The 10,091-nt window shown below is 68.9% G+C and overlaps 1 protein-coding gene across 2 annotated transcripts in view; it reads right to left on the reverse strand.

Annotated features, from left to right (window-relative positions):
* Positions 1-8,851, reverse strand: part of AATK (apoptosis associated tyrosine kinase) — a 29,795-nt gene extending 20,944 nt beyond the window's left edge. The window contains exon 1 of one of the 2 annotated variants that reach the window (XM_039226524.1): positions 8,790-8,851. In XM_039226524.1, the coding sequence (XP_039082455.1) occupies positions 8,790-8,844 (55 nt within the window). In that variant the 5' untranslated portion in view covers positions 8,845-8,851. The remainder of the gene's footprint in view (positions 1-8,789) is intronic. The other variant, XM_039226525.1, reaches the window with a different exon arrangement.
* Positions 8,852-10,091: the final 1,240 nt, after the last annotated feature.

Genomic DNA, 10,091 nt, shown 5'->3' on the forward strand with positions numbered 1-10,091 from the left:
CGCATACGGGGTCCTGCTCAGGAAGGAGCTGCAGCCAGGAGGGCGTTCCGCGGAGCTCACAGGATGAGGCCGGTGAACAGCACGGAGGGGGGCAGTCTGCGTGCCCAGGGCATCAGAGGCAACATCCCAGGGAGGCCCCAGTGACCCATTGTCTGCCCCGCCACCCCACCTCCCAGCCCCAGCCGAAGCGAGCAGGATTCAGCGGGATTCTGGGGGTCCCAGGGCAGGGGGGGCAGCAGGAGGGGCCTGTGGGCAGATCCAGCACTGGGGGCTGCGGGGGCCAGGGTTTCCACGAAGGTTGGTCTGTGGGCGCAGACGTGGAAGTTTTTCCCAGAGGAACGGAATTCCCGAATGGGGACATGGATGCCCTCCTCCAGGGCCGGGAGCTAGCATGGCCAGGCGCCTCCTGGGGGGGCCCCAGGCCCGTGTGTTTCCTCCCTTCTCCCCCCAGATCTCAGAGGTCAGCAGGAGGGATGACGGGACGGACCGGGGACTGAAACGACAGCCCCCACTTGTAAGAGAGGCTGTGGGTGCCGGGGTGGGAATGGCAGCCGGAGACACACGCACACTTACACACGCCGGCCTCCAGGGCCCGAGCCTCCTGCACGGGGCTCCCAGGATGAAAGCCACACGTGCAGGGCCCAGGCCACAAGAGCTGGGACGGCGTCCAGAACCGTCACAGACGGCCCCGAGGCTCACCTGAGCGCGTCCAGGCGGGGAAACCAAGGCGCACCCTCCCCACCCCGGAACCTGACTCCGGGCAGGGGCGCAGCGGCCCGAGCCCCACCCCCAGCAGGTGCATCTGGGTGGGGAGGCTGTGGCCCCCACCCTAGAACCTCCCGCATCTCTTCACCCCTGAGTCCGGGTCTCCTGCTCTGTGCAGGACGGAGGGCACGGGAGGTGCTCAGGGCCGAGGGCGGGCTCCGTGGTGAGCCGTGGTCTGACAGTCGCGCACCCCAGAGGCAGAGGCGGGGCCCTGAGGTCAAGGCACTGCCCCCTCCTAGCGGGGCAAGTGCCAGCGTCCACTTAGAGTGACAGGCCCGGAGCCGGCGGTCACAGCTCCAACCCCGCAGGGCGCGACACCTGCCCGGGCGGCTGTGGCCAGGAGCCAGGTGGGGTCACGGCAGCCGCTCACCCAGGAGGGCTCTTTCCAGAGCCCCCGACCATCGGTCTGCGGAGGGCGGCCCAGCAGCCGGTGCGGCCAGTGCCAGCCCCCTCCTGCTGTCGCTGTGGGTCGGGGCCCAGAGCCTAAAGGGGAAGCCTGGGTCCCAGCAGGAGATCTCCATGGGGCCTGGGGCCTTCCTTTCGGAGAAGGGGGAGGGGAACACAGCACACACGTCCCCACGTGCTCACACACGGGCGTTCACACGCACGTGCACGCACACACTCAAATACGTACACCTTTGCTCATACACTTGCACGCGTTCACACCCTCCCCCCATGCACACCCACCCACGCCTCTACATCCTCACAGGCACACGCACGTGCCTGCTCCCAGATTTGCACGCATGCACTTGCACACTCACACTCCCAGCCGCCACACACACACACCCGGAGCGCATGCTGGCAGTCTGGGGGTGGGCACGCGCCCGGGGGCCCCCTCTAGTTCCCACCCCAGGACCGCACCCCAGGGCCAGCTGAGCAGCCCGCCGGCTCCGCCCCCACATCAGGCCAGCTTGTCACAAACACAGGGACGGAAGGAAGTTCTGCAATCTGCACACTGTCCAGTGACACATGAGGAAGCACAGGTCTGGTCAGCACCCGCAGCAGAGCCGCCTCCCGCACGCTGGGCCCACTCCATGGCTGGGGGGGGCGGCTGGGCGAGAACCGGTAATGTGGGCGCCAGGGACCCCCGCTCTGCCCCCCTCTGACAGACGCACCGTCTCCTCTGCACAGACGCCCCCCCCCCGGTCCCCAGCCGCGTCCCCTGCCCTCCCAGGACACGCACGCCCAAGGCCTGCGCTCCCCCGGGGGCCTGTGGCCGACACCCCGGGAAGCAGGTCTGACCGTCCCGTTCACCTGGGGACCCTGTTCCGACGCACGTCCGAGGGGCCCCAGCAGATAGACAAGCGCCTCTCCTGAGCTCGGCCGGGGTGGGGGCGGCTGGGGACAGCAGCTCGGCAGAGCCCCAGGGGCCACGGGCTCAGACTCACTCGAGCCCCAAATTTCCTGCCATCCTTGCCTCCAAGTTTCTGCCTGGACCCCACGCAGGGCAGAGTCGGGGCGAGGCCGGCTAGGGCAGGAGGAGGGAGGGGCGCCGCCCGGGCCAGGCACAGCCTCGGCCACCAGCAGCAATGCGCCCGAGGGGACCAGAACAGCCCCCTCCAAGGCTCAGCGGCCTTGAGAAGCCCCAGCGGCCGTCCAGGCATCTGAGCAAGACCCTTCCTCCGGGCCCACCACCCATGGGGGCGAGAGGCCGCTTCTCAAGGGACCCACCTCACACCAGTACGACCAGGCATCTTTCTAGAATAAACAAGGTGCCCAAATGCTTAGCAACCAGCCTTCTGAGAAGACGACAGGGGGGAGGAGGAAGGTTTCGACAGGCGGCGTCCCAGGTCCTGTGGTGCAGGGCCCACGGCCACCGGCCGGGCCACCAGCCTGGCGCCCCAGAGCGCGGCCTCAGGAAGGACTCGCCACCCAGGCCAGCCCGCTCAGGAGTGCAAGCGCCACGACACCTGTGTCTGACCTGGGGCTTGGCCCCGGATGTATACACACCACCCCAGACCGATTCGGGAGAGGCTGGAATGGGCGCTCACAGAGGAGACCTCCCAACGGGCAACAAGGCCCCGGAGAGGGCGCGGCGGCAGCGCCAGGCGGTGGGAAAAGGCAAGTGAGGCTGGCGCTCGGCACCCCGGGACGGCGACACCACGCACTGGGCAGCCCATGGCGTCCACTGCGGCTGCTCGGCCCCGAGCAGCTCCTCATGCTCTCTCAGCAGGGCGCTGACAGGCGGGGGGGGGGGGGGGGGGGGGGGGCGCGGCAGGAGCGGGGAGGGCCTGGCAGCCCGCGTGGGGACACCAGGGCTTGAAGACCTGCGGCTCAGATGGTTGCAGGACCGCGTGAGTGTGGTAACCGCCACCAAAGTACACACTTCAAGGGGGTGAGTCCGGGGCTCAGTCGGTTAAGCATCCGACTCTGGCTCAGGTCATGATCTCGAAGTTCCTGAGTTCAAGCCCCATGTCCATCGGGTTCGCTGCTGTCCGCATGGAACCTGCTTCAGAGCCTCTGTCCCCGCCCCACTCTGCCCTCCCCTTCTCAAAAAAAAAAAAAAAAAAAAGCCCGGGGCAGGGGGGTTTGAGTCCTCCGGAATGTGAATTATATCTCAGCAAAGCCGTTAGAGGGAAGTGGGGGACGGAAGGCAATGAGCATCCACCGCGGGTCACCGGGCATCTCGCCGTCGGAGTGGGCAGGACACCCACAGACAACCCCTCACGCCCCGTGCGCAGGCGGGGGGCCGGGGGGGGGCCAGCACCTCTTGGGCCCCAGGTGGCCCCGTAGCCCCAGGCAGCAAGCGCGGGCGCAGACCTGTCTGTTGCAAAGTCGCCGCATCCCTGGACAAGTGGCCCCTGCCCAGCAGGCTCCAGGCCGGGGCCTGAGGCTGGACGGCAGCCCAGGCAGGCGCAGCAGACCCCGCAGGGCACCGTGGAAAACGGCGGCCGCCCCCCCCCAGCCCCTTGTACAAAATTATTAAGAAATTTAACATGCCAGCAACAGGGCATGAAGCCTGGGGGACCCTCCCTGGAGCCAGACCCCAACGAGGACCCCCAGGTCCCACGACAGTGTCCGCGGCACCATCCTGCTGCCCAGCTCAGCGCAGGGGCGGCCTCGGCAGAGCCTGGCTTCCGGCCCAGCCCCCGTGGACGAACAGCTCACCCCCCACCAGCCAGCCCCAGGACAGCTGCTGGGGCACAGCGACCAGCAGGCGGGCACCACCGCACCCTCGCGGGCTGAGCGCGGCCAGGCCCGGCGGCACCCCGCTGTGGGAGGGGACCTCCAGTGGCCAGGACCCCGCTGCCGCAGGCACACTCGCTGTGACAGGTGACCCCAGGCCACCCAGCACCAGCCACCGCACTGGCCCTGCCCATTCCTGTCCTGCCTCCTCCTCCGCCGGGGCCAGAGCAGGGGGGGCCGGGGGCCTCTGACCACAAGCCCCCGCCCCCCGGCGCCGGACGGGGGAGAGCGGCCCCTGCCCTCCCAGAAACCCCCACGTACCTGGCTCCGGGCGACCTCTCGCACGTGGCTCCGACGGCTGGTCCAACCCCAGAGTGACCCTCAGGAGACCCCTCACCCCCCTCGGGGCCCCCAGGCGCCCCGCCTCAGCCCTGCCACTGCCTGAGGAAGCTGGGGGCCCTGGCATGGACACGGCCCAGACAGGCCGCCTGGGAACTGGCTCCGGCCCGGCGTCCCCGGCCCTCGCTTCCTCTGCCGCTTCCTCTGCGGGGGGTGGGGAGGGTGGCCTCGGGCCCGCAGTCCCGCTGGCGCCCCTTCCCGCGCGACAGGCAGGTCCTGAGGATGCCTGTGCGCAGTCGCCTCGCTTTCCTCCAAGACTCTGCCAGGTGGGGACGGCCACCCTGTGTCCACACAGGCGCCGGAGGCCAGGGGAGGCTCGGAGGGACGGGGCTCCCGGAACAGCACATCCCCGGCGTGGGGCGGGGGCCACCACGGCGCTGGGGGCAGAAGTCCGCGGTCGGGGCCACGCTCCCTGGGCGTCCTGCCGGCCTCTCCCAGCTTCTGGGCGCAGCCAGTCTGCTGCTCTCCCCAAGGACCTCAGCCGCGGGACTCAGGCCCGCCCTGAACACCCACAGGGACTGTTTCCAAACAAGCTTCCATCCTGAGGCCCCAGCTGGCAGGAGCTTCGGGCGGGGGGACACTGTGAATCACCAGGGAGCCCGCTGTGGTGGGGAAGGTGCGCTACGTGGTACGTGGAGGAGTGGAGTGTCCCAGATAAAGGAGAGGCAGGTGCACCCCCAGGCAATGACTGCGGGTTGAGGGGCCTTTGAGGGCCACCCACTGGGACAGATAGCTCAGGACTCCGGAGCCTCAGGCCGCCAAGGGCCCCTCCGCCCCAAGCAGGTGACCACGCGTGTTAAACAGGCTCTGCCCCAGCACGAGGTACACATGTGCGTTCGTCTGTGTGAAGAGGCACGTGTGTAGGCATGCACCTGTATGTGCATGTGTGCCTGGGAGGCGTGCAGGTGTGTGCAAGGGTTTATACGTGTGTGCACAGGTGTGTGTGAGCACGTGTGTTTGCACAGGTGTCTGCACATGTGTGATGTGTGTGGGTGTAGATCACCTTTACTCAAGTGAGAACATGTGTGCATCCGTGAGTGTTCACGCATCCGTGAGTGTTCACGCATCCGTGAGGCTGCGTACCTGCTTGCATGGGTGCAGGGACCTGTGGCAGAGAGACAGCCCCACTGAGGATAGGGCAGAGGCTGGCTTCCTAGAGAATATGCCAGAAGCAAAGAAACTCTCCCCTCCCACCCTGCCCGGCGGGGGTGGGGGGGGAGGGGGCATGGCTCCCCCTGCTGGTGCACACCCCACACCCTCACCCCCTGAGGGCATGAGAAGCCAGTCCAGGAGGGTCTGGGAGCACGGGCATCCGGCCAAGCCCCAGGGCACCGGAGTTCGAACCCGCTGTCCATCCCGGGTGCCCCCAGGTGTGCCTCTCCCTGCGTCCCCTCAGCTCCGCCCTCCGAGGTGTCACCCTAAGGCCCTGGGTGTGCCCAGCCCGGTGCTGAGTGCCAATCTCAAGTCAAGAGCAGCGAGTGAGCTCCTGGTGGGCCAGGCTCGGCGGGGGGGGGGGAGCAGGATCGGGCAGGGGTGCGACATGAGCTGAGAGGTGGGGGGAGCGAGCCAGGGCTGCCTTGTCTTGTCTTCCGGGAGATTCCCCAACCCCCTCGTGAACCCGCAAACCCTCACGTGACCCCCAGAGGTGGGCACCGCACTAATTCCCAGCTTACAGCCACAGAGACGGCCACGGAGCCAGGGAGGGGGGCTCTCGGGGAGAAGCCAGAGCCAGACGACAGCCTCTCAGACAGCTCCAGGTCCCCCGGGATCAGGGACTTGTAGGCCCACCAGAAGCAGCACCCTGACCAAGGCCTGCACCTGCCAGGCACCTACTGGGGTCCCTCAGGCCTCAGCTGGCCGAGCCCCTGCCTCGGGACACTCTTCCAGGACAGGTGACCCTCACTCCCTCGGGGCCACGCCATCCCGACCTTCCCAGCCCGGCCCACTTGCTCCTGACCCTCCCTGTGACACCCCGTCATCCTTCAATTCATGGCTCCCACCTGGGCTCTCCAGGGCCGGGTTTCTCGTGTGGGGGACTGAGTCTCAGAGATGTTGAGGGTTCATCCAGCCCAAGGCCACACAGCACTAAGGTCACACGGCTACGTCTACCAGAAACCTCGCACGTTCACCCAGATCCTCGGAAAGAGGACCCCAGAAGCAGCAGCCTACGCCGGCCCGAGGGGCCCCAAGGCCACACATGCAGACCTGGCTCCCCCCCCATGGCACCTGATCCTGCCCAGACCTGCGAGCTGGTGGGGGCCCAGGTGGGCACTGGTTTAGGCGAGGCCCCCCAGCCTGGGCCTCACTCGAGCAGATACAGCCTGAGCCTCAAACTCAGTCCCCTTCTCAATATAACTGCCACCATCCCCGCCCCCCACCATGGGGACCCACCGCGGAACCCCAAGAAAGCTGCACGGCCTGGCTTGGCACTTGATGAGGTCTCCTTGCCTGGGCCCGGCCTCTCTGTCCACCCTGACTGCTGGGCAACCACAGAGACAGACTTCAAGACAGTGGAGAACACGGGTCTTCCTGCCCTCCGGGCTTGGTGGCCCCCAGCAGGGTCCCCCCCCCTCCCCCAGCCAACACATGCAGCCACCTGTCTCCACTCTGGGGATGGAGAGGCGCCACGGAGCCACCTCTAAAACAGACCTCTGTTCACTCCCCAGGCACTTAACCCCCACGCAGGCCTGGGGGTGGGCACTGCTATCCCGTTTTACAGATGAGAAAACAGCCCAGAGGTGAGTTTGGGCAGAGGGGCTCCAGCGGCTGCGAGCTGGGCTCTGAACGCTGGGCGCTTAGCGGGAGGCCAGCGGACCCCACCTTTCCTTCTCCCCATCGCTCTCATGGGGCCAACGTGGAGCTGTGCACCCCAGCCTGTTACCCACCGCCACCGTCCAGGGCCGCCCCTCCCGCGGGAGGACACGGCTCTGCCCTTCACTGAATTTGCAGAGGAGACCTCCCCTCACCCCCCTGACAACTTTTTTCCCTGTAAGTCATTAAACTGACACATTATAATTACACCGATCACAGCTGTTTACGCAAACACTGGTAAGCGCAGGGCACTGCTGTTTCTCTGAAGTGGGGGAGGGTCTCATGCCCGGGACACACCCGAGTGTAGGGAGGGGGTCGCGGAACCCTACACAGGGCACGTCGGGGCCCCACAGAGAGTGCAAGAGGCCGGGTAGGGGGGAGAGCCTCCATGCCGGGCAGTCCTGGTGCGCGCGCGCACACACACACGCACACAGCAGACCCTGCTAACAGCTCCGAGGCCGGCACTTCCTAAGGCTGGACCCCCGCCTCCCAGAGGGCACACTGCCTGGACCACTGGCCTGGAGTGGCCTGGATGCCTGTCCCTAAAGGGCCAAGGCACAGGGCTGCTCACCCTCCGGGCCGGCCGCCGCCGCCAGCGCCCTCTCCAAGCCCTGGGGGTTGGTTGCCTGGGGCTGACACCCACCCCCTAAACCCAACAGACAGACTTCACGTCATCTCCCTTCTCCCAGGAGTAAGTGCCTTCAGATGGGGCGGTGCCCAGGGGACCCCCGCATGGCTGCACACACTCGGCCCTGCCCCAGGGAGGGAGGCCCAGGAGAGCCCCGCACGTGCGCGCCTGGCTTCGTTTGGGCTGGATTCGCCTGTGCCAGCGCTGCAGTGACATGTGGGTGGGACTCAGGCCCCTGGGCCCGGGCTCCAGGGCAGGGATTTGCCTTCCCGCTGGTGGAGGGGCCGGGAGCTGGCGAAGGCGAGGGAAGAGAGCCTACCACGTCCTGGGGACAGAGGCAGGCCTCTAGCTGCCCCTGGCCGCTGGGCCCATTGCACTCGCCCACCAGTGCAGGAGGCCAGGCAGCCACGGGTAGACCAGTCTGCAGAGTGAGAGGCTGGGCCCCAGGGCGCCTGCAGCCAGCCGGACAGGGCCACCTCGGCCTGCCCCACGCTGTCCAGGGGGCCTGGGCACCCACCGAGGCCCATCTCTTTTGAGCCTCTGCCCAGTGGGCTGTCCTGTGGCGGCTGCTGCTCCCGACGCCCTATGCAGGCTCCTGGGCAGCCAGGCAGAGCTCCCTAGAACCGGCCCCCAGCACGGAGAGGGGCCTCCCACACTAAGACCATAGGCGGGCAGGGGGCCATGGTGGCCTGGGACCCAAAGCAACACTCCCACACCCCCCAGGGGGCCCCTGGTCCTGGCCACGTCCTCCCCTGGACACCTGGGGCCACCGCAGGCCTCCTGCCCCAGTTACCTGCGCCCCCCCCTCCCCCCCGCTGAGGCTTCAGCACCAGGCCTGCCCCCACCTCCACCACCGGGCCTCTAGGGGGTCCTTCCCAGAGCAGGTCCTCCTACTGGGGGGTGGGGAAAGGGTTAATTTCCATGCAAAAGAGGAAACCGCGGCTCAGGAAGCATCATGTCCGCAGTGGGGGACGGGGAGGGGGTGGCGGGCTGCACCGGCAGGCTGGGGGCAGCCGCAGCGGGCAGAGGGCTGGCCCAGGGGCGCGGCCAGCACACTCACCGGGGTCGAAGTGCGAGCTGAAGGCGAAGCTGGGGTTGAAGAAGGACGACGACATGGCCAGGGCCAGCAGCGCGGCGGGCATCCCCGGCTGACGCCGCGCTCAGGACGCCCGGGGCCCCGGGCCGCGCCGCGCCATCGCCCGAGCGGCCGCCGCAGGTGCCGAGCGCGCCCTGCCCGCCGGCCCGCCGAGCGCCCACCGCCGCGGGCGCGGGGCCGGGGCGGGCGCGGGGCGGGCGCGGGGCGGCGGCAGACGAGGAGCCTCCGCCCGGCCGGCCGCGGCGCCGCGGGGCTCCGGGGCTGGTGCAGTCCGAAAACACTGGCGGGCGCGCGCGCGGGAGGGGGGGCTCCCTCCGCGGCGGGGTGGGGGGGCACGGAGCCGCGCGGAGGGGGGACCCGGAGGCTGGGGGGCGCCGGGACGGGGTGGGGAAGGAGGCGCGGGCAGGGGCGACGGGGAGACGCAGGATGGGAGACCCGGAGGCGCGCGGGAGGCACGGAGGCGGGGGTGGGGGGCACGGGCGGCGGGAGAGGGCACGGCGGCACACGCGGGGGTGGGCACCGTGGCGCGCGGGAGGAATACGAAAGCGCGCGCAGGGGGGCCGGGAGGCGCGCGGGGGGCCACGCGCGCGGGGCTCGGGGCCTGGCACGCGGCCCGCACACGCAGGTTTCGGAGGCAGCTCGGCCCGGCCCCGCGCCCTTGGGCGGTGCCCGCGCTGGGGGGTTGGGGGCGGGCGGGGGGTTATTTTTGCACTGGGCACCCTCGCCTGTGCCACGCTGCGACGACCGTGGAGGAGGAGGAGGCCTCCCCCGCCCGGGAGTGCACAGCGCTGGGCGTTTGGGGCGGCGGCGCCGGGCACCGAGGGACGGTGCTCCCTCCCCCAACCCCACGCCGCGCCATCTTGCACCGCCGCGGTGCCTGCTGCAGGGGCCCGTGGGGCAGGGGCCGCCGGTGGGGGTGGGGGGTGAGGTCTACGCCCCTCCCCCTGTGGGAGCCGCGGGAGTTCCAGTGTAGCCGGGATCTGGGTTTTATGTAACTTGGGTCACGCTGGTTCATCCATCCATTCATTCCCCAGCTGATGAGCAAAACCCCTTGGCGGGGCCCCGCTGGAGGGCAGGGGTGTTGTGGGCGGCAGGAGGGGCACCTACCACCCGCAGGGCCCGGGGAGGCTTTGGGGAGAGCAAGGACCAAGGCTCCCGCGGGGGAGTCGGCCCCTTAGGGAGAGGGTGCCAGAATGTGCCCTTCTTCTAAGGGGGCCCCTTGTGTAGAAAGTACCCCCCCCAAGGGTGAAGGAAAGGTTCCCTCCT

Source organism: Hyaena hyaena, unplaced genomic scaffold (genome assembly GCF_003009895.1).
Source record: "Hyaena hyaena isolate Hyena2069 unplaced genomic scaffold, ASM300989v1 scaffold_21, whole genome shotgun sequence".
Classification (NCBI taxonomy): domain Eukaryota; kingdom Metazoa; phylum Chordata; class Mammalia; order Carnivora; family Hyaenidae; genus Hyaena; species Hyaena hyaena.